Here is a 23613-nt window from a genome sequence, read left to right as displayed (position 1 = left end):
AGGAAGCGTTTTCTCGGTGCTAACCACGAGCAGAGAGGCTTCTTGGTATCCTGTCATTTTTGTTTCAATTGAGCTGAAGTAACAGAAAATACAGTGCGCAGGGATCCCTGGGTGGCTCAGCGGTTTAGCACCTGCCTTTGGCCCAGGGCGCGATCCTGGTGTCCCGGGATCGAGTCCCACGTTGGGCTCCCGGCATGGAGCCTGCTTCTCCCTCCTCTCTCTCTCTCTCTCTCTCTCTCTCTCTCTGTCTATCATAAATAAATAGAATAAATCTTAAAGAAAAAAGAAAATACAGTGCGCTACTGGACAAGCGGAAACTCTGAGCGGCCCCCTTATATCCTGTCCGTTTTTTTCTGCCAGATGTGACATTTGCTGCGTTACCTTTCGAACACATCGAGGATTGCTGCGTCACAATGCGCTCGTCCACAAACAACTTCCCAGGGACGCAATGGGAAGGCCTTTCATACAGAACAACCCTTCCATTCCTGCTGGCTTCCATGACTTAGGATTCACTGACTTCTCCTGTAGGAAGTTTCCTCGAATTTCTCAGGTATTTGGCTCGGCCCGTGGACCCGGAAGCCACCTCCGCACGGGCTGAGTAGACCAGACCCCACACACACACCCCAAAACCCTGAGGCTTCCCTTCCTTAAAATGTTGTCAGTTGGGTTTGTCTTTTTTTCATATATAACAACCTTTTTTCTTGAAACTCCGCTCGGTCTTTCAGTCTCCGTCGGGTCATTGAGCTGCCAGGTGGGTTTTTATTTTGTGTTGAATTTCTTACTAGCCTGTGTCTGCTTTCCCATTCTTGGGGCGTTTGGATTTAAAGTTGTGAATTGCTCACCACCCCTACCCCACCCCTGTCTATCTGAATTGCGTTTGTATGTTTTAAATATTTCCTTAATAGGCATATTACAGGTAAATATTCCCAGTGCCGGTGTCGCAGTTTATATTAAAGATGTTTGGGGTCATTATTAACCCGAACCATGTTTGTTCTCTGCCTGTAAAACACCTGCCAAAACTACTTGGAAACTACTTTAAAACAAAAAAAAATTGAGACACCAGGGTATCAACAGGGAAACCCTTGAGGCACAGAAGCCTCAAGTTCAGTGAATTATTCCGTATGTATAGACACATACGTATTTACCCACATGTATGCACTCATGTGACCCTCCCCACCTCCTCATGCCCCTGCCCAGGCAACGCCCTTTGTCCCACAATCAAGAAGGTATAGTCACTTCTCCCCTGGTGGTAGGAAGTCCCCATCCCGGTAGTTTTCCAGAACACCATGTTCTGAAAGAGCATTTGTCCTATCTTTGTGCTGTTATTAACCGTGTTTCACTGCTTCTCTGAGATACCCTGGGGTTGATGTCATTCACCAGGCAAGAAGGTGCTTAGGATGCTCTGCGGGTTCCCTGATTGAGTCGGGGATGGGCGTTAGCAAGCTGGGGGCGGGGAGGCCCAGGCTGGGTGCTGGGGCAACCAGACAGCAGATAGGTTTCTGCCCCTCGGGGGAAGTGATGATTTTAAAATCCTCTCTGTTCCCTTGCTCTTGCCGACCCGCTTCCACGCAGGCCTGGTGTGAGACAAACCTACGGAGGTGCATCAGCGAGCAGCACCGGTTCGTCTGCGACACGTGTGACAAGGCGTTCCCCATGCTCTCCTCGCTCGCCCTGCACAGACAGACCCACGTGGCCACGGACCAGGGACGGGAAAGGCTGCCGGCCAAGACCCTGCCGGGGGACGCCCTGGACCAGAAGGCCTTCCTGGCCTTGCTGGGCCTGCAGCACACCAAAGACGTCAGGCCTGCCCCCGCCGAGGAGCCCTTGCCAGATGACAACCAAGCAATACAGCTCCAGACACTCAAGTGTCAGCTACCTCAGGACCCCGGCTGCACCAACATTCTGAGTCTGTCTCCTTTTGAAGCTGCTTCCCTGGGCGGCTCTCTCACGGTCCTCCCGGCCACCAAGGAGAGCATGAAGCACCTGTCCTTGCAGCCCTTCCAGAAGGGCTTCATCATCCAGCCCGACAGTAGTATTGTGGTCAAGCCCATCTCTGGCGAGTCCGCCATCGAGCTGGCTGACATCCAGCAGATTCTGAAGATGGCGGCCTCTGCGCCCCCTCAGATCAGTCTTCCACCTCTCTCCAAGGCCCCCGCTGCCCCTCTGCAGGCCATCTTCAAACACATGCCCCCTCTGAAGCCAAAGCCCCTGGTCACCCCGCGCACGGTGGTGGCCACGTCCACGCCCCCGCCGCTCCTCAACGCCCAGCAGGCCTCCCCCGGCTGCATCAGCCCCAGCCTCCCCCCGCCGCCCCTGAAGCTCCTCAAAGGCCCCATGGAGGCGGCCTCCAGCGCCCACCTGCTGCAGTCCCAGGCCGGGGCCCAGCCGGACACGGCCACACAGCTTTTCCTGCAGCAGCCGCGGCTGGAACTGCCGGGCCAGGCCGAGATGAAGACGCAGCTGGAGCAAGACAGCATCATCGAGGCCCTGCTGCCCCTGAGCATGGAGGCCAAGATCAAGCAGGAGATCACGGAGGGGGACCTCAAGGCCATCATGACGGGGCCCGGCAGCAAGAAGGCGCCGGCCATGCGCAAGGTGCTCTACCCCTGCCGCTTCTGCAACCAGGTGTTCGCCTTCTCCGGGGTGCTGCGCGCGCACGTGCGCTCCCACCTGGGCATCTCGCCCTACCAGTGCAACATCTGCGACTACATCGCGGCCGACAAGGCCGCGCTCATCCGCCACCTGCGCACACACAGCGGCGAGCGGCCCTACATCTGCAAGATCTGCCACTACCCCTTCACCGTCAAGGCCAACTGCGAGCGGCACCTGCGTAAGAAGCACCTCAAGGCCACGCGCAAGGACATCGAGAAGAACATCGAGTACGTGACCAGCAGCACCGCCGAGATGGTGGACGCCTTCTGCTCCCCGGACACGGTGTGCCGGCTGTGCGGCGAGGACCTGAAGCACTACCGGGCCCTGCGCATCCACATGCGCACGCACTGCGGCCGCGGCCTGGGAGGCTGCCCCAAGGGCCGCAAGCCCTTCGAGTGCAAGGAGTGCAGCGCCGCCTTCTCGGCCAAGCGCAACTGCATCCACCACATCCTGAAGCAGCACCTGCACGTGCCCGAGCACGACATTGAGAGCTACGTCCTGGCCACTGACAGCCTGAGTCCCGCCGAGGCGGCCGCCGAGGCCTCAGGGAGGGTGGAGGACGGGGGCGGGCCGTTTGGCGATCGCAAGCCCCTGGCCACTTTCCTGGAGCCGCAGAACGGCTTTCTCCACGGGGGCCCCGCGCAGCCCCTGCCGCCCCACGTCTCGGTCAAGCTGGAGCCCGCCAGCAACTTCGCGGTGGACTTCAACGAGCCGCTGGACTTCTCCCAGAAGGGCCTGGCCCTGGTGCAAGTAAAGCAGGAGAGTGCGGCCTTCCTGAGCCCCGCCTCCGCGGCCCCCTATGACTGCTCCATGGAGCCCATTGACCTGTCCATCCCCAAGAACTTGAGGAAAGGAGACAAGGACGCGGGTGGTGCTGGCGAAGCCAAGAAGCCTGAGCAGGAACCGGGGAGTGGCGAGCAGCCGTCCCCCTGCCCTCCGCCGTGCCCTCCGCTGCCAGTGCCCTTGGGGCCCGGCGGGGGCCCGGAGAAGCCCGTGGCCTCTGCAGCCAGCACTCTGGAAGCCCACGCGCAGCCCCTGCGGGGCTCTGTTCAGCTGGCCGTCCCCATCTACTCCTCCGCGCTGGTCAACAGCTCCCCCATCTTGGGTGGCTCCACCCTCATCAGCAGCCCGGCGTTGCTGCGGCCGCTGCGCCCCAAGCCCCCCCTGCTCTTGCCAAAGCCCCCCGTGACGGAAGAGCTGCCCCCGCTGGCCTCCATCGCCCAGATCATCTCGTCCGTGTCCTCGGCGCCCACCTTGCTGAAGGCTAAGGTGGCCGACCCGGGGCCCACGAGCGCCGGCAGTCCCAGCACGGCCCCAGACAGCTTAGGAAGCACCGTTCCCAGAGCTGCCACCGCCCCCGCCAACACCGCCGGCCCCAAAGAATCCAGCGACCCGTCCCCTCCTGCCAACAGCCCAGAGGCGGCCTCACCCACCGAGCAGGGGCCCGCGGGCTCATCCAAGAAGAGGGGCCGGAGGAAGGGCATGAGGAGCCGGCCCCGCTCCAGCAGCGGCGGGGTGGACCTGGACTCCAGCGGGGAGTTCGCCAGCATCGAGAAGATGCTGGCCACTACGGACACCAACAAGTTCAGTCCGTTTCTACAGACCACGGAGGACGATGCTCAGGACGAGGTGGCCGGAGCCCCCGCAGACCACAACGGGCCCAGCGACGAGGAGCAGGGCAGCCCTCCGGAAGACAAACTGCTGAGGGTGAAGCGGAACTCCTACGCCAACTGCCTGCAGAAGATCAACTGTCCCCACTGCCCCCGGGTCTTCCCCTGGGCTAGCTCCCTCCAGAGGCACATGCTCACACACACTGGTAAGAGGGCCCGTCAGGCCCTGAGCGCCACTTCCTGGAGGGGAGGCTGTGGCCTGGCTGGCCAGGGAGCGGGGAGGCCAAGGGGCAGGGTGGAAGGCGTGGGACCCTTTTGCCCACGACCCCGTTTCTAGCTCCTCCCTCAGTCTGGGGAGCAGGGGCTTGCCTGCTGGAGAGCTTTCCCCTGTGTGCCCTTGCACCCAGAAGCCTGTTCCCACCGTCTCGGCCCTCCAGGGGCTGCTGGTGAAGGCAGGCGTTAAATGTAGGTGTTTGGGGGTGAAAACAGTCCGGGGCCCCTTGGGTCACCAACGTCCATCCATCTCATCCCTTCAGGAGGCGGTAGCAGGATTGCTTGGGGACAGGAGGCCAGTTAGGGCAAAAGTAGACCTTGGTAGGAAGGCATCGGCCGTGGTGAACCTGCTGCTTTGGCCGGACAAACTGCCTCCCAGACTCTGCACAGCACAGCAGCTTCTAAAATCTCGAACGTTCCATAACGTGCTTTTGACTCCACGTATTCTTAAAGAGAATGTTGCAAACCTCACAGTTATCTTTTATTGCGCTAATGCAATCCCAGCTTCCCGATGATGGGGGAAATCAGTGACAAATGGAATTTTTTTTTTTTTTTTTTTTTTAGATTTTATTTATTCTAGAACCATCAGCCGTTCTGGAGAAACACACAGATACACCAGTGTATGTTCCAAGGGACACACTTAAATTGCCAAAAACATATCCCAAAGTATTCTTCAAGTGTTAGTGTGTTGATTTTTTTTTTTTTTTTTAAGAGAAGTTTAAGAGGATGCGTTTTCAGTAATTTTATACCAGGTACTTCCAAATAGTCACATGGCCTTACGCTCCCCTCGTCGTTCTGATTTACTGAGTATTTACACAGAGTTTCTGTCATTGACCCAAAGGTCAGCCGGGTGAGATCTTTAACCTCTAGGAGATTACCACCCAAGCACTAATGGGTAGTCCCCGAAGCCAAATAGAGAACTGTGTGATGCGGGATTGCCAGGTAAAATACTGGATGCTAGTTAAATTTCAGATAAAAAGCAAATAATTTGTAGCGTAGGTGTTTCTCCATCGTTTATCTGAACTTCAAACTGAAGCAAGCGTCTTCAGCTGCTAAATCTGACAGCTGTAGTTAGTTACGAGGCTTAGGACTGGGAGGGAAAGGTACCGGGAGCTAGGTGTGAGCCTTGCTCTGCACCCAGGTGCGAAGGCTTCGTCCAGAGGGGGCATCACCGCAGAAGCGTCCCGGAAGCCCATGGCAGGCTGTTGCTGCTGACAAGGGAGGGAGGTCGCCAAGCAGCCCCTGGGAAACGGAGGGTGGGGGGCAGGTGGGGGTGCAGGCTGCGGGTGGGGCTCTCTGAGACTGGTTGCCACAGAGATGCCGCATCTCTCTCTGGGCTGGCGGCGCCCTGAATCCAGGACTCCGGTGGCAGCAGGCCAGGAGCGCCCGTCCACGGGGGACTCGAATATCTAACAGAATTTCTAGATTTGTGAAGTCCCTGCTACGCTTTCAGACTGTCCTTTTCCCTTCACTGGAAACCACGTAAGCCTGGCAGAGGAAAGTGACAGTTTGTGTGGAGAAGGCAGGTCGGAAAAGCGAAGCCATCATAACCAGGAGGTGCCCCCACGCGGCGGCGTCTCGCCGCCCTTTTGGGGGGACGCTTGTTTGTCACCTGCAGAGCCTTTGGAGAAGTGGGTACTCGTGTTAGCACTTCTCAGAAAGCAGGTGGCTGGGGGTGACCGTGAGCGGGGCTCTTGCCGCGGCCTCCCCCTGCACCCCCGGCTCCGAGCCCTGTGCACGTTTTTCCGTGGGCGAGGCCGATTCCCAGCCTTCCCCTCCCTGGCCAACCGCCAGTCTCTCCCAGGGACGGGGCCGGCCGCCTCCTCACTTGCCTGATAGAAGTTCCCACTTGTGAAGGCAGTCGTTGCGGTTGCCCGGCCTTCGGTCGCCGAAACGTCGTAGGTGGCGAACGGTCTTGCAGCGTCTGAAGCCGGGCAAGGAAGGCGGGAGGGTGGGATAGGGTGCGGTGGGGTGGCTATTGATAGAAAACACGTCGGGCCACTTCTCCGTCACCGGTTACTAAACCCTCGGCGGTGGCCGTGCCTGTCACAGCCCCGTCCACGACGCCCTGGCCGTGACCCGAGGGCGGCCCCAGCCTGGGTAGAGCTAGGCCTTCCCGAGCTGTCCCGTGAGGGCGATGCTGTTCACAGCTGGAAGCAAGGAAACGAAGGCTCACAGAGGCCAGCAACTGGCCCGTAGTCCCGTGGGTCAGGAGTGCTAGAGCGCGAGTTCAAAGCCAGGGTCACGTCCCCTGAGGCTGCCCCACGGTTGGGTGTGTGGCTGCTGGTTCTCTGCCGGCAGGTGTCCGGGGCATGCCTGCTTCTGCCTTCGTGACATATCCGGACACGCTCCAGTGCGGAAGATTGGCAAGGGGTTGGAGAGGAGGCGAACTCAGACACAGACCCAACTCCCCGCCATGAGGCCCAGCGGCCTTGAGCCGGTGCTGGCTGCCCGCATAGACGCCGTGTAAGCTGGCGCCCCCTGGGCCTGGTTAACATCCTTTGCTGTTGTTCTGCTTCAGCTTCCGGTGACAGTCCCAGCATCACCTCTGTTAAATAATTTTACAGAGCACTTGGCTGTGCCTGGTGCTGTGTTAGAACATTTTCCATTCATCAAGTGTCACAGCTGGACGGAGCCTGGGAAATCGTCCGACCCACCCCCTCTTCCCACGGACTGGTGTTTTCCTGGTAGACGCTGAGCTGTTGAGGAATCCCCCAGCTGCCTGTGCTTGGGCTCCCTGGCCCTGTGATGTGCTCCCTCTAGAAACCTCAGAATAGGACGGAGGCACGCATGTACGCGCACAGAAGCTAAACGGCTCTGAAATGGCCTTGTCAACGAAAAGCACTCTGCAGAAAAGAGGCTTTTTTTGTCCCCCCGTAGTGTTAAAATCTAGCTGTGCTCTAGCCAGAAGCTTCGAGCAGTGTCTGGGGTCAGATGGCGTTAGGCAGACCGCCTCTTGTGTCTCAGGAGCCCCCCCTCCTCCTGACCTGTTAGCAAATGCACAGAATGATCAGAACATCCTAGATGGGCAGCATTAGGGAGACCAGATGTCTGTGAAGCCAGGCGTCTATCTGCCGTCCTGCTTCATCAGCCCTGGTGAGCTCTGCGTGAGGCTGAGCTCCCTCCTTGCACTCTCCTAGCCTGTGTCCCGGGGAGCGGGGCTGGTCCCTGGTTCCTCGCCACCTCCTCCTCCTCCTCCGCCTGAATAGTGTTGCCTCCTTGGGAGAGGACAGTCCGCTGTCCCTGCTCTTCCCCCTCACGTAGGCCACAGGCCAAGAGAATACAGAAAACGCAGTTGGCCCGCTTCTCCTCCAAATGACAAATCCCAGGTCAGGACCCTCGGATGGCTGAGTACCCTCCCCCCACTCTCCCCCGCCCCCCAGCTCTGACCTTTTGGGATCCTCCCAAGTGTTGTTTGTGCCTTTTCTTTGCTGACCTGAGGCCCTCCGCACTCACCTGTCCTACCCGCGCTGCTCACAGGCGACCAGCGTCGGAGCTGAAGTCAGTACGACGTGCAGACCTCAGTGTGGAAAGTGCTTTGGACCAAAACCAGTGCAGTTTGGCTACTTCTGACTTTCTGAAGTTGGCAGCCTTGGCCATTTTTGCCCAGCCAGCCCTGCGTGCATCTCTGTGACACACAGGGGAGAGAGAAGCCTGACCCGAGGGTGGAGGGCCATGGAAAGAAGTCTGAGGGTGGGAAGCCCAGTGATGAAACGAGCGCCCGCTGCTCATTCTTCTCCTCATGAGCCCGGTGCCTGCCAGATGGCATCACGTAGCACACGTTCCTCTCTTTTCCCGACTGCTCTCTGACAGTGAAGCTGGCTAGCCGATGGTTTTCACGGCTCCTGATGGAGGTAGCGGGCGGCCGTAGGTCTCTGGTGAGAAGGAAACTCCTGTGGTTACAGGTGCACTTAGAAACACCCCTGCCAGAGCAGTAACTTGTGGCAGTTACCCAAATCAATGAAATCGTGAGATACTTTCCAGGTAGATCACCAGGGGACAAGTTTTGGGGAAGCCTGTCTGATTCAGAAATGACTGGAAGGGCTCGTGTTTTTCTCTGTCTGTGCACTCCAGAGAACACACACCGCTATTCAAAACGTCAGACTTGTGTGTCGATTATACGTCCGTAAAAATAAATAAGCGAGTGGGTGAACGAATGCAAAAATGTCAGGCTTCTGCAGCGAGAGGTGAACTTTTAAAAATTCCTGTTTGTTGTCGCTTTGAGAACCTTCATAATGCGATTACAATACTCTGACATCATCGGGTTCTTGTTTGAATTTGGCACACGGATGTGAATTTTCAGCATGGGGCCCGAGCCCGGCTGTCCAAACCCAGCTGTAGAAGGGGAGCTGTAAAGTCAGAGCAAACCATGTATTGGGAAGAAGTAAGGAACCAATTATATGATTTCAAATCCAGAATCCCAACAGTTAGTTCCTCATCATCCCAGCTTCTGACTGGTGTCGCTCCCAGCTAGGCCTGGCCTGACTCCGAGAAGCTGTGATAGTTGATGCTTGACGATGAAATATTATTTTTCTTACTTAAAATAAAGGCCGAATAATTATGAAAGATTATGTTCAGTGTTGAGTAAAAAGCAAGAGTAATTTGGAGCGTGCCTCTCCCCCTCCCAAAAAAATAATCATTATAACACAGCCAGTCTTCATGTAAAAGCGTGATTTGGGTTTTTTTTTTTGTTTTTTAAGATTTTTATTTATTCATGAGAGACACAGAGAGACAGAGACACAGGCAGAGGGAGACGCAGGCTCCTTGGAGGGAGGTCAATGTGGGACTTGATCCCAGGACCCCGGGATCACGCTCTGAGCTGAAGGCAGACGCTCAGCTGTGGAGCCACTCAGGTGTCCCATGATTTTGGTTTTTTTATGTAATTTTTATAACTTAGCAGAAAACACTGAGCTCTGTGGAGGGAAGCCTGCCTTTTTTTTTTTTTTTTTAAGGAAAGCTTTAAAGCAGTGGGCTCTACACTCGATCCTGTAGGTCCCCTGTGAGCCCCTTCAAAGCACACATGCCAGGCGTCTGGGATTCTCATTCCATGGCCTTTGATGGTTTCGGGCATCTGTATTCTTAAAAAGTTCCACTGGTGATTTTGAAGCATCACCCGGAAGGGTCTTGCAGCTCAGGAGGGAAGGGACATCCCTTTTCCTTGATTGCTCCCGATGCTGGGATTTGGCAGGGCAGTGATTCTGGGCGTGCTCTGTGTGACTGGCGCCCCCTGGAGTTGTGTGGTGTCGGTGCTAGTTCTTCCTTCCCCTTGTGAGCCAAGGCCCAGACGCTGGGCCCAGGTGGTCACTTGCAGTGGATGCGTGGGTTGTCCCCTGCACTAGATGGAGCATCTGTTGACAGCCAGCGGGAGGCTGAGGGCCCCTGGGATTGGTGTGTCGAGGGGGCCGTGCCGGCAGACTTGCTGCCAGTTCTTGACACATGCACTCGATGGTGGCAGCCCCAGGGTTCCGAGGGACACCCGCCAGGCTGCAGCTCTGAAGTCGTGTTTGTTAGTACACAAAACCTCTTCCCCTGTAAAATCAGAAAGTGGGATCTTAGCACTTGGGGGAAAACAGAAGAATCCAGCAATAGGGTAAATGGCCTTCCCTCTCCTGCATTTCCGCTCACCGGCCCCTTCCCCTGGCCCCCGCTGCTCCTCCCGTCCTCCTTGCCTTTGCTTCTCCCTGCGCGTCCAGCCTCGTGCACACACACCCAGGACAAGTTGCAGAGGAGCCTGGCCTGCGTTTTGGAAATACTGTGTTTATGGTACAGAAGGAGTCAAGATGGGAGGATAAGACAGGCAAAGCAAAGCCGAGAACCCGTTTCTCAGGAGGGTACCCCGTGGTGGAGTTGGCGGGGACGTGGGGGCTGCTCGGCCACTTTTCTTCACAGGCAGGTCTGTGGCCGGGAGCACCTGCTCCAACACAGACTCAGGCCTCTGTCGGGCATGCGGACTGCCAGCAAGGCCGCAGGATGAAGCGGACGGAGAACCCCTAGTGCAAGGAGCGGACCTCCTCCGCGTTGCCTGCTGGGCCCGCAGTGAGCTTGGGCAGAGGTCACCCTAGCTAGGCCTGTCACCCTGGCATTTCCCTGCTTCCGGTCCGCCGAGGGCAGGCCGCACCCACCTCGGCCGGGCAGAGGGCGGTGGCTCCCAGGGACATGCCCGGCTTCAAGATTCCAGTCTGATTTCCCAGCATCTGTAGTGCTTGCCAGAAATTTCCAAGAGGTGGCTTCTCTTTGCGACAGATTGCAGGTGTCTCCTATCCCTTCACTCGCTCTTTTGTTGCCATTGTTAAGATTTTTAATTGCAATACTGTTGTAAACATCTTGGTTTCATTGTTAACTTTTAACACTTTGAAGACAAAAACCTTCATTGCATTTCGCTCAGGATAAGGCAAGATATTTGAGTTGTTGATGTTACTGGTGTTTTTTTTTTTGTTTGTTTGTTTTTTTGTTTTTTTTAAAGTGTGTGCATGCGTGCGTGTGTGGTTTTTTTTAAAGGAAGGGGTGGGGGAGTGGGTGGATTTGCCAGTTATCCCAGGAGAATGAATGGAAAGCGACTTTTCTTTTTCATTGCAGTAGAAAGCCAGATAAATATATATTTTTTTTCCTGCTTCAGGTCAGAAACCCTTCCCTTGTCAAAAATGCGATGCCTTCTTTTCTACCAAATCTAACTGTGAACGCCACCAGTTGCGCAAACACGGAGTTACCAACTGCTCCCTGAGAAGAAACGGGCTTATCCCCCAGTCAAAAGAGAGTGATGTTGGACCCCATGATAGCACAGGTAGTGCTCCCGGGTGACGGAGAGGAGGGCGACTCAGCTCTGCTAGTGTGGGAGCCAGCTCCGGCCACGTAAGCCTGGCGGGCTGCCTTCCCCATTCCTCTGTAGGACTCGGCAGGCAGGCGGTAGCAGCGGGCCCTGCCGAGGACTGGGAGCGTGCAGCGGGCTGGGGCTGGGGACACGCTGACAGTGCCCCTAGGTCGCTCTCCCGAGCCGCTAGGGAAGATCTGCGCGGCCCTCCCTGTGCAGGCCCTCTCTGATCCTGCTGTTTGGCCCCCTGGAGTGGGACACGAGGCTGGGGCGGGGGGTATAGTCCTAACTCTCGGTAGTAGGATCACCTCTGAAAAGGATATGAAACCTTACTGGCTCGGGGTGTTGTTTTCTCAAAGCCCAGCCTCTGCTGCATCCTACAGAGCAGGGACGGGCTCCCTCCGATGTAGGGTATTTCAGGAAGTCGTGATGCCCAGCCCTCCACGGGGAGGGGTATGTGGGGTGGGGGTGTTTTTCTCTTTAATAACTCTCTTCCCAGTAAAAAAAAAAAAAGAAAAAAACAAAACAAAAACAAAACAAAAAAAACTTTGTCTTGTTTGAAAAAGCACTCTGCATGTCCTTTCTTTAATCACATCTCTGCTTGACCTGAATCCGGGTATTATTCTCATGTGCTGATACGTGCTTCCTTCCTCCAGCCCCTACAGAGCAATTAACGGCTGCTCAGTGCGTCTCCTGCCACCTTTTCCCCCCCTTACAGCTTCTGTATTCACTCCTGTCCTCTATTCAGTCCATTCCAGCATCTCCCAAGTGCCAGGGTTCTGCGCCCCCCCACCCTCACCCCCCAAGACAGAGCAGAAAACCGGCTGCTGCGGGTTACCTACGTACATGACAGTTAGCTGCCGCGGGTTGGCAACAGGTACGGACCCAGTCCTGCAGGCCATGGAAGCCTGACATTTCCCCGTTGCTCAGAGCCGAAGAGGTTCTCCCCAGAGGCGTTTGTCCAGGGGTGTAATTGTGTCTTGCGCTTCTCTGCCTCAGATTTGGGTGGGGGTGGGAGCTGCGTGGCCTGGGAGCCCCCCTCGTTTCCCCAGCCTCCTGAGTTGCAGGGGGACAGGGGCGCATCTGAATGGGTAGCACTTCCAGGAAGGAGAATTGATCTGCCTTCCCCTCTCTGCCTCCCCACCACCCCCCCAGCCATCCCCCACACCCTAGTGAAAGAAACAGGCCCCTGAACTGCCAGGCCCTTTGGGTAAGATCAGGCCCTCTAAGGGTATCAAAACGTAAGCCTGTTTGCAGGCTCCTCCCCACAGATTCCATCTGGGCATAACTTGCCAGGATCTTTGGGTAAAGAGAGATCGGGAACTTTGCCATGACTCGGATCCCCATGAGCCAGGGATCTGCTGTTCCGTCCCCGGGGACCCCGCAGCAATGCTGGCGGGACTCGCACGTGCTGCAGACGGTCGCTCTTAACGTTTAACCGCTGGCCACCGTGTCACCCGAACATTTTCTCAAAGCCTGGTTTAAGAAAGCAGCTGTGTGATTCTAACCCATTGGGATCCCAAGTGAGGGAAACAGTGAATAATTGAGGTCAAGGTAGCTGTTGGGTTCCCAAGGTGGGAGGCAAGTAAGAACCTGGTGCCAGATGCACGTTGTGCACTTGAGCCTGCGGACAAACCCAGAGCCCATGCACCCTGCTGACCCCGGGGGTGTGGCAGCCAGCTGCGGGAGCCCCCAGACGCAAAGCTAATCAGGATACACCTCTTAGCTTCGGCCCAGCACCAAATTTTACTCTGCAAATGTATTCGTTTTTTAAATTGGCAGCTAGCTACACAAGTTCTGTTTTGCCAAATCCCACTAGAGCCCCCACCGTTGCCCTGTCCTGGAGGTTGTGTAGGGTTTCTTTAAGGGACAGAGCCTCTGGAAAAAGAAAATTCACTGAAAGCTGTAATGTGAAACCAGCAAAGAGAAAATAAATGTTCAGTTTTGTTGTGGTCACAATCCATACGTGGTAAGAAAGAAGGGGACAAGGGGGTTAGGGATTCCAAGGAGAGTTTCAGACCCAGGTAAGCATGGCAGGGACCGTGGGGTGAAACTTGCTTTCGGGGCTCCCTCCCGTCAAGTTAAAAGTGAGGCTTTAGCGGAAGGCCATAAACAACAAAGGCAGGAAACAGCCAAGGAAGTTCTCAAGGGGTTTTCTTTGGTTTACATGCCCAGCTTTCAAGTCCCTAATTTTATAACATAAGTCCGACTTTCTCAGTCCTGTAAGTTCTTAGAGGAAAATGTACCCCAGGTTCCCGACCCCCCCCCAAAAGGGAATGCTAACAATGCTACGAAGGGGGCAGTCCTGGCCCAAAGGGGCACACGGAGCTCTCCGTTCACTCTCTCGTGGGCAGAGAGGTTCCCTGGCCCGCTGGCTTTTTGGGGGATACTCATGGTTCTTCTCGGGGTGATGCCTGCGGGAGCCTCCGTATTTGCAGGCCCCTGCACGAGACTTTCTAAGTCCGTAGGAAGGTGGAAGTTTGACTTCTCACCGGCCAGAAGCCCCCGTGCCAGCGCGCACGAGCGGCCCGATGCAGACAGTAGCTTCCTCAACAGCTGCCCCCCCTGCCCGGGTCGACTGAGTGTTTTTAGGCTGGTAGCTGGTCACGTCAATGAGGAACGTGGAGTTTCTAGGAAGCCGGAGAGGATTCATCGTTGAGCTGACGTGAAGGTCTCCACTTTCCCTGTAGGAGGAGCTGTGGGTTCATTATCTGCTGGTGCTCGCAGGATCCCTGCTCCCTCTAGCAGTTTTCTGAGGTCTAGCATCACGAATGGGGCCGGGTAGGGACAGAGGATTAACAGCTAAGATAGGTGGCGTTGCTCATAAAAGCCATCTGTTCTGCTACCTGCGTTTGAAGGTGTAGGCGGTTGAAGGAGTGTTGGGGGGGGGCGGGGATCAACTAGGACCTGGCGTTAGAGGCTGGATATTCGTGAAATGAGAAGAGGCCCAGTCATCACTGAATGAAAATCAGTTGAAGTTGCTAGAACTTCCAGGGGCCAGGGCTGCCCTGTGGAACACTCCCCCTAGTGGGAGTCTGGGTAGGGCTGAGCCAAGCCCCCTTTTGTTCCTCAGAGGAAGGGAGTTGGCCGTTCTCGGGATTTAGGGTGAGCTCTCCATTATCCACCCTCACGAAGGACGCACCCAAGAGTGAGAACAGCCAGGTATTAGCGTATTTACTTGGGCTTTGGTTTCAGAATCCATCTTTTTTTTTTTTTAAGAGCATTTTTTTTTTAATTTATTTATTCATGAGAGGCAGAGACCCAGGCAGAGGGAGAAGCAGGCTCCATGCAGGGAGCCCAACATGGGACTCGATCCCGGGACTCCAGGATCACGCCCTGGGCTAAAGGCAGGCGCTTAACCACTGAGCCACTCAGGCGTCCCTTTTTAAGAGCATCTTAAGTATGTTCTGCTACAGGGAACTCGAAAACCCATTTGGTGAAAAAATAACAAGAAAACCAGCCTAAAAGCCATGTTCTTTGGTGAAAACAATTAAGAGAAACAGCCTAGAATATACCGCGATAAAAAAGGAAGTAACTAGAGATTAAGCTCTTTTTTAAGAAACTGAGCCTTCTATATATATTTTTTGCACATATTTTTGTGTGTATATATATATATGTATATATACTTTTTTTTAATTTTTTTTTTTTTGTAGAGTTCACACCCGAAAACCGTTTACTAGATGCGCCCAGTCAGGATGATTCAAGACAACGAGTACACGGTTTTTCTGTAGAGTAAGGCCTAGGTATTGGTGTATCTCGGGAGTCCTCTTATTTTAAACTTGATCATTTCATAAAGATCATTTATTGACAGATTTTTACATTTACACCATAAGTATTTGCTTCCTTCTGAAACTTGTTGAGATACTCAAATAGTGACTGCCAAAAGGAACAGCCCCCGTAAGGCCAGCGGAGTGACGTAGTGGGAGTGCCGTGGAGAGGGCTGTAGGTAAGCCAAAAGCCCCGGGCAGGTGTGAGCGTGGCAAGCGTAGGGCCAGCTCCTCTGCCCCCAGCCCCAGGACGGCCTTGATGGCAAAGAATCGATCGGGTGACTCAGAGTGACGGGTGTGGGAGGACATGGTGCCACGTCTGGTCACATCAAGTGAGGGTCCAGGTTAGACGCCTGAATCTGCTGGCTCAGGCCCTGTAACCACGAGGGAAGTCCAGCTGACCCAGGTGCCCCGAAACGATGGCTTTTGCCCGCCCGATTGTGGGAGGAATTTGCGAAGCCCTGCGGTAATAAATTGGCCGTTGGATCTATAATGAAGCGGTAGTCCTCAGCAGACAGCTGCACAGTCCTCCCACACCACGAAGACGTCGTTAGGTCCTCATTCAACCCGAATGAAGAGATGACGGTGCTTCTGATACTTAGCTGTCGCCTGTTCGGGGTCGCTGGGGCTGCCACAGCGCCATCCGTTAGGACGGTCATTTAAAAACTGGTAGACTTTGCACATCTGGCTTTGCTCTGGGGGGGACAGGTGTAGGGCGAGGCACTGCTTCCAGTCACTGCGTGGGCCCACAGCAGCCAGGGCGGCCGACAGCGTGCATGCACCTCCTCCTGCCCCGGAGCGCCCCCCGGTAATCTGCGGCAGGTGCCAGCGCAGTGCTGCGGGCTCCGGGCCCCCCCTGGCCGCTCCTGGGGGGCCACCCTGTGTGTGTTGCATGTTCGTATAATCTCTCTGCGCTGGAAAAATAACTCGTCCGGCTTAGCTTCCTCAACCTCCCTAGAGCTGCGAGCCTCTGGAATGCACCACCTGTCCTCTCTCGCCGATCCTTCTGTCTGCTGCCCTCAGTTGCTCACACCTTCCTGGGGGCCCGTTGGGGGGGGTGCTGGGCACCGCCGTGGGGGCCAGGGCTCTGGGCGCAGCGTGTCCGTGGAGGCTCCTCTTGCGTCCCAGGGTCACCACTGGCCTCGCGGGGGGGTGAGTGGTGACACGGAGCGGGGTGGGGGCGGGTCCAGCCGAGAGTCCCGGAGGGGGGCCCCGGGCCTCAGCCTGTGCCCCTGTGCTCGCTCCCGCAGACAGCCAGTCGGACGCCGAGACCCCGGCGGCGGCGGGGGGCGAAGTGCTGGACCTCACCTCCCGGGAGAGAGAGCAGCCGGCGGCCGACGGGGCCCCCCCTGCGCCCACCCAGGCCCGCGAGGAGCTCCCCGCCGAGGAGGTGCAGCCCGGGGACGGGCAGGAGCAGGCAGCCGGTGACGGGCAGGAGTGCGAGGAGCAGCCCGCTGGGGACAGGGACGAGGACGCCGACGGCCCCGAGGACGACACGGTCAGCAACAAGAGCCTGGACCTCAACCTCGCCAGCAGGCTGATGGGCTTCAAGCTGGCCGAGGGCGACGCGGGCGCGGCGGGCGGCGGGGGTCCCGGCCCGCAGGACCACAAGCACGCGTGCCACGTCTGCGGCAAGAGCTTCAAGTTCCAGGGGACCCTGAGCCGCCACCGTAAGGCCCATGGCCGCGAGGAGCCCCGGGAGGACGGCCCGGCCGCCAGCGGAGGGGGGCCCGAGGGCCCGCCGTCCCCCGGCCCGGAGCCCGACGAGAAGCCTCCCGCCGACGCCTCCTCCGAGGAGCCTGCTGCGGCCGACGGGGTGGCCTCGTCGGCATCCGACGCCTCCGGGGAGAAGCCGAGCGAGGAGGCGGACGGCGCCTCGGACGGGGAGAGTGTGGCCGAGAAGAGGTCCTCGGAGCGGAGTGACGACGACAAGAAGCCAAAGACAGACTCCCCGAGGAGCACGGCCAGCAAGGCAGACAAGAGGAAGAAGGTGTGCAGTGTGTGCAACAAGAGGTTCTGGTCCTTGCAGGACCTGACGCGGCACATGAGGTCCCACACAGGTAAGGAGGGGGCCGGAGTGCGGGGCGCCGCCGCTGCCCACGCCTGCCCGACGACCTGCCCGCCCACCTGCCCACCCAGCCTGCCTGCCCGTCCACCTGCTAATCCACCTGCCTGCCTATCTGCCCATCCACCCGCCCACCCACCTGCCCGTCCACCTACCCACCCAGCCCATCTGCCCATCCATCTGCTCATCCACCTGCCTGCCCAGCCCATCTGCCCATCCAGCCCACCTACCCATCCACCTGCCTGCCCACCTACCTGCCCATCCAGCCCACCCAGCCCACCTGTCTGTCTAGGTGCCCGTCCACCTGCCCGTACACCCAGCTGCCCATCTACCTCCCCACCCAGCCTACCTGCCTGCCCATCTGCCCACCCACCCATCCACCAAGGGGCCCTTTTGCTGGCACATGCTGCCCCTGCCACCGCCACCTGAATCAAACACCTCCCCCAAAGCAGCAAGGCCGAGTTGAGGTCCTGAGCAGGCCCTTGGCCAGGGGAAGTCCGGTAAACTCGGAATTTAACCGGTAGTTCTCTTTGCCATCAGAATGTACAGCATACAGGGATGCAGCATGTACCCTCAGCAGCGGTAGTTTTGAGAGCACTTTGGTCAGCCCCCCGAGCCTCAAGTCATCCCAGTTGTAGAACGGGGATGGGGCTGCCCCGTCCCATAGAAGCATCTAGAAGAATGTGGGTGCTGGGTGTTTGGGACCAGCGTAAGCCTGAGGAGGACTGGGGGTGAGGCCTGAGGAGCCAGCAGGTGCTCGGTGGGAGGCACCTGGGCCCCGTCCTCCCCCGTCAGGTGGACAGTTGGCTGCACATGCACACAGCGAGGGGCTTGTCCGTGCTCCTTCTGGAACTCCCCACCTACAAACCCCCCAAAGCAGAGCCATTGTTTTGGTAGCAAGGGGGAGCCCTGGGTGTCCTCGTAAAGCCGAAAGATGTGAACCCATCCCCTCGTCCCCCTTCCCCCCACCCAAAAAAACAACCCCAGGGCTTGCACCTCAGCCTCTGCTTCCCTCGGCCCCTCCCGCGGCAGCCAGGGTGCCCGCATCCGCCCCACGCACTCCTCCGCCCGCAGCAGCTAGGCCTCTGCTCAGGGGATTTGGAGGGCTCTGGGGCTTGGCTCCCAGCAGAGGGATATTCTTGGGCTCCTGGCAGGTGGTGCCCTCAGCTGCTCACAGCCCAGTGTTTGTGAGCGGGACGGAAAGCCCCAGCTGCTCCGCATCAGAACAGAGTGTCTGGTGCCTCGGGCTGACGAGGTGCCGCTGTCCTGCACGGCCCTCAGAAACGGTGCCCCGGCCCTGTGAGGCGGACCTCGCTGCTGGCCTTCCCTGAGGTTTCTCTACAGGCCCGTCTGGGTGTCCATGAGGCGTCCAGCTGGGGACCCTGGTTCCTGCATCCGTGTGTGAAGAACTAGTCTGAGGGATGGAAGGGAGAGGGAAGCGGAGGCGGCCCCTTGCGTTTCTGTTCCTTGTTTTGCCAGTTCAGACAAATAAGAGGGTTCGCCCTGAGTCCGGGTGCGGGCAGTGCGGGGTGGGGGGCTGGCCCTTGCCACCTGCTGCTCCTTTGGCTGCACCCATGGCTGCCACCCACGTAGGCCACGGAGGTGCATGGATGCCGGCGGCCCCACTGTTAACAGACGTGACTTCTTTCTCCCGCCGCTCCAGGAGAAAGGCCCTACAAGTGTCAGACCTGCGAGCGAACCTTCACCCTGAAGCACAGCCTGGTTCGCCATCAGCGGGTCCACCAGAAAGCCAGGCACGCCAAGCAGCATGGGAAGGACAGCGACAAGGATGAGCGGGGCGAGGAGGACAGTGGGAGTGAGTCCACCCACAGCGGCAACAACCCCGTCTCCGAGAACGAGGCCGACGCGGCCCCCCCGGCCAGCAACCACGTGGCCGTCACCCGGAGCCGGAAGGAGAGCCTGGCCGTCGCCACCAAGGATCCCAGCCGCAGGGAGGAGCGGGCGGCGCTTCGGACGGCGGGCGCTGGCCAGGCTGAAGCTGGCAGGAGCGCTGCCAAGGCCCCGCCGGCGGGCAGCCCCAAGGAGCAGGGGTCTCAGGGCGACCCGGGCCCGGAGAGCCCGCCGGCCCTCGTGCAAGATCTGCCCGCCCGTGCCCTGCTGGCCGCGGACGGGGCCTCGCCGCTCCTGGGAGTGGAGTGATAGTTCACCCTGGCCCCCGGCGGCACACAGATGAAAGCCAGCGGAGCAAAGTGTCCTGAATCTAGATTTCATGAGGTTTCCTCAGTGCCCTTCAACTATCGGGGAGTGTGTGTGTGAGTGAGTGAGTGAGCGAGCGAGTGAGCGAGAGCAGGAGCGGTCCGCCCTGCCCGGTGCCACAGCCTTACACCCCCGTCCAAGAGACGCAGCAGGTGCACACTTCGAGTGCCTTAAGTACTCACCAGCCCTTCGGTGTAGCCTGGGTGTTGTGTTTCCCCAAAATGACTGTTTGGAAAAAAAAAAAAAACAAAAACAAACAAAAAAAAACAAAGCAGATGTTTTAATGAATTATTTGGAGAGGACCTTTTCATTTAAGCATTAACGTTATCTTCTGTATTGGTGTGTCTGAGCTTGTCCTTGCGAATCTGTGATCGTCACGTATGTTCCGTGAGCTGGAAACAGAAGAAAAGAAATAACGCCCTTGCATACCCATAGCCAATAACTGGAAGAAAATGATGTGAATTTCATGTAAATTGCCAGAGGAAATACGGATAAGATGTTCTTTTCTCAAATAGACCTTTTTCTTTTCTGTGTTCGCTGCCTGGTGGAGCTGTAGTTTGGTCCTCGGGATGGCGGGATGTGGCTGACGAAGGTTTCCAGCGTGGCGCCAGCCGAGACCAGGAGAGACGCTAGCTTCAGCCCTGTACTCACGTGTTTTCAGCGTCAGACCTGACACTTACTGTTCCAGTTTCAAGACCTCCGTTCTTAACTTCCAGAGAAGAGTTAACGCTGGCGACTTTAACCTATGGAGAACGTGCGCAGATGTCACGTATCTGATCCCCCCCCCCCTTTGGGTATATGTATTATTAATATTATTATTATTATTATTATTAGTTCATCAGTTTGCTGGTCTCTGCAGTCAGCAGAAACAAATGGGCAATATTTGTCCCGGGAGACCTGGGCTGCCCCCGGGTCCCCGCGTGGGCCTGTGCCCGCGGCTTTCCTCGGCACCCCCGGGTGGCAGCTCTTCTACTGTACTTAGACAAGCCTTTCTTCCGTGACTGCAGAATCCAGCGGGGGGGCCGGGAGCGGTCCTCCCTGGCGGGCGGCCGAGAGCAGCCCCGAGAGGGCAGAGAGCAGCCTGGCGGCCCGGAGGCCCGGCCCGAGCCTTACCCGCCTGTGCTACTGTCACGTGCAAAGCGAGGAAGTACTACTACTGGTTATAAAACGCACACGGGAGATGAAAGATGAGACGCAGATTTGTATTTACCTTCCTGTGATGTGGGGTTGGTGCTTGACGATAAACATGCTGTTTCTAACGTTCCTGAAATTGCCTGAACCCCACCACCACCACCCCGGGTGAAAAAAAAAAAAAAAAAAAAAAAAAAGGCAGGATTTCTACCCCCCCCCCCCCCCCCAAGCATCCCACGCAGGCAGTTAGAGTCCCCTCCCTGCAGCCACCGGCAGCGGCGAGAAAGCTAGCCCTGCTGTAGCTGAGCGTGCGCTCGGCACCCTGTCCTGCAGCCGGCACCTCTAGGGTGCCCGAGCGCCCCGCGTGCCCCCCCCCACTTCACCCCCACGAGCACGGACACACACGCCCCCTTCTCTCTCCCCAACCGACAGTGGCCAAAATCCCAGCAGCCCAAACTTCAAAGGAAGATCTGTATTCTTGGGATAATGACAAGCGATCTCTTTGCATGTGAAAGGAAAAAGGTCGAGGCATCTATGACTTTTCAGCTTTCCTGGGGAGCTGAACCCAGAACCGGGTCGACTCCAGATGAATACAAAACCAGAACCAATGATCTCCTGTTATCACTTTATACCCGGTGTGGTTTGCGGAGTTAAAAACCAGTTCATGCATCCCTTCGTTTTTTTTTTTTTTTTTTTTTTTTAAATGACGATTGTTATTATTTTTTTTTGTCGTTGTTATTATTTGGGGTATCTTGTGTTTCGTTTTCCTTTGCAACTCTCCACACTAAAACCCGCGACTCTGTGGAGAGAAGCCATGACTTAGCGCTACGCTGCGGTGAGATGTAGCAGGAATGGGCCTGGCCGCGCGGCCTGGGCCGCAGCTCGCAATAATCACTATTGATTTAAAGCTTTATTTAGCCTCCATCTGTACCCTCGTAGTCGGTAAGGTCTTGCCACATTTTATTAGTGAGGTTGAGAAATGTATTGTCTGTCATTCTGTCCCCCTCCCCCCAATATTAAACTGTGAAATTTGTGATTTGTTTAAACTCTGGGTGAATCATAGTATAGTTTGCATGTCCAGCTAATTTGTTTCTATACATTTTGTTTGATTCTCTTTCTCCTCCTCTCAGGGCTTTTACAAAAAAAAAAATAGTATATATATACATATATATATATATATATATATATGCGTCCATATATATATATATATATATATATGGATCTTCTGAAAAGTTTTTTGAGGTGCAAGTTTTTCTCTTGTTTTTCTCTTTGATTTATGGACACAATGCTGAGATTCAATCACTACATGAAACTCCTGGCTGTGAAAACAAAATATGAAACCCAGAGCTGTTTCCCAAACAGCCCCGGGGGGAAGCTACGTGACAGTCGGCTGCCAGTTTCAGAAAGATGCATCGTACCTTCCACCCTCTTCGTCTCTGTCCTCTCTTCAAGAAGGAAGTTGATCCCAGTGATTTCAGCCCATGCATTAAACAGGAAACAATAATAAATGTGTAGAATTCATATTTTTCTAAAGGGAACTTAACTGCTGCTACGTGTTATGTACAAAACCGGTTTATGCCACATGAACAGAATCACAAGTTTGGTTTTGGTACTTTTTGTTTCTCTTTGTATTCAGTTGTATAGTACTTCCAAATTCAGAATGAGAAGAAAAGCTGTTCTGTATCAAACCATCTAAGCAATAAATGTTATATTTTAAAAATGACAGATTGCCGGTCACCCGGGCCGTCCTGTCATTTGCTGTCGTCCCACCAGCTTGTCTGGCACCCAGACTGCAGCCTGCGCAGGACTGGGGTCCGGGGCCATCGGGGGACTGTGTGCCGGCTCCCATCAGCCCGGGCCCCAAAAGGAAGCCCTGTCCCCCCCACACCACCCCACACCACCCACGGTGGCTCCTCCAGTCTCGTCCACGCTGCCTTTTCCTCCTCCTGCGGGTGAGGATGGATCGCGTTGTCCCTGGGTGCAGGAGAACCCACCAGGGGGGTGGCCCCGCACGGTAAAGTAGCGAGTGGGCAAAATCCCAGAGTTTCTTTTTTAATTTTATTCATTTATTCACGAGAGACCCAGGCAGAGGGAGAAGCAGGCTCCATGCAGGGAGCCCGATGGGGGACTCGATCCTGGGACCCCAGGATCACACCCCAGGCTGAAGGCAGATGCTCCACCCCTGAGCCATGTAGGGATTCCAAAATCCTGAATTTTCTAAGCCGGGACTCCAAGCCACCCCAGAGGGAGCGGGGCTCGGGGCAAGGGAACCGTGGACAGGGCTTCAAAGGCATTGAGCGTGTTGGGTGAGGTTGCAGTGCCTGTGCTCAGGGGTCCCCTGTGGGGAGGCCCCCCACGGCCACACACACCGCTGCCGACCGGGGCTCCTGAACTTGGGATAAGACGAGCAAACACTGGGAGTGACAGAAGCGCAGCTCCTGGACTGGCGCCTCCAATGGTGGCCTGTGGCCCGCACCCAGTCAGCCTTAAAGCCGAGGGGCAGCCCGGGGCTGGGTGGCCTTGGCAGAAGGCACAGAGGAGGTGCCCAGTGGCTCCCTGGACAGTTCTGACCCCGCGCGGCTTGGGTAGCTTCCCCCGTGCTCCTCCGCCCGGACCAGGCCCCTCAGCACCTGCACCCTGGACCTTTTGTGCAGAAGGTAGTTTGGGGCTCCCACGGGAATGTACGGCGTGAGCTTCATCGAACCATAATCTGTGTATTAGGGAAAAAGCTGGATGTGGGTTTTCTCTGTTGGGCCCTCGAAGAATCCCAGTCGGGCGCAGGCAACCCAGGGCTGTCTGAGCCACAGGCTGCCGCCCGCCTGCTGCTTCCTCCCTTCCAGCCCTCTTCTGGACCTTTCCTTTGCCTATCAGGAGGGGGGAATGATAGGAGCTTACGTTTACAACCGGTTTCACGGGGGGGCACCTGGGGGGCTCAGTTGGTCAAGCATCTGCCTTCGGCTCAGGTCATGATCCCGGGGTCCCAGGATCGAGCCCCACGTTGGGCTCCCTGCTTCTCCCTCTCCCTCCGCCCCTCCTCCCCGGTCGTGCTCTCTCAAATAAAATCTTTCAATAAAATAAAAGCAGGTTCAC

General features: G+C 56.6%; 1 protein-coding gene across 18 annotated transcripts in view; it reads left to right on the top strand.

Annotated features, from left to right (window-relative positions):
• Window positions 1-22246, top strand: part of RREB1 (ras responsive element binding protein 1) — a 176027-nt gene extending 153781 nt beyond the window's left edge. For 16 of the 18 annotated variants that reach the window (XM_072813829.1, XM_072813842.1, XM_072813839.1 and 13 more), the window contains 5 exons: window positions 361-550; window positions 1573-4468; window positions 11152-11316; window positions 16361-17170; window positions 18839-22246. In XM_072813829.1, the coding sequence (XP_072669930.1) occupies window positions 361-550; window positions 1573-4468; window positions 11152-11316; window positions 16361-17170; window positions 18839-19335 (4558 nt within the window). In that variant the 3' untranslated portion in view covers window positions 19336-22246. The remainder of the gene's footprint in view (window positions 1-360; window positions 551-1572; window positions 4469-11151; window positions 11317-16360; window positions 17171-18838) is intronic. The other 2 variants (XM_072813841.1, XM_072813837.1) reach the window with 1 other exon arrangement.
• Window positions 22247-23613: the final 1367 nt, after the last annotated feature.

This window comes from Canis lupus, chromosome 37 (genome assembly GCF_048164855.1).
Source record: "Canis lupus baileyi chromosome 37, mCanLup2.hap1, whole genome shotgun sequence".
In the NCBI taxonomy this organism is placed as follows: domain Eukaryota; kingdom Metazoa; phylum Chordata; class Mammalia; order Carnivora; family Canidae; genus Canis; species Canis lupus.
The sequence above is the reverse complement of the archived record's forward strand: the minus strand, read 5'-3'. Positions and strand labels throughout refer to the sequence as shown.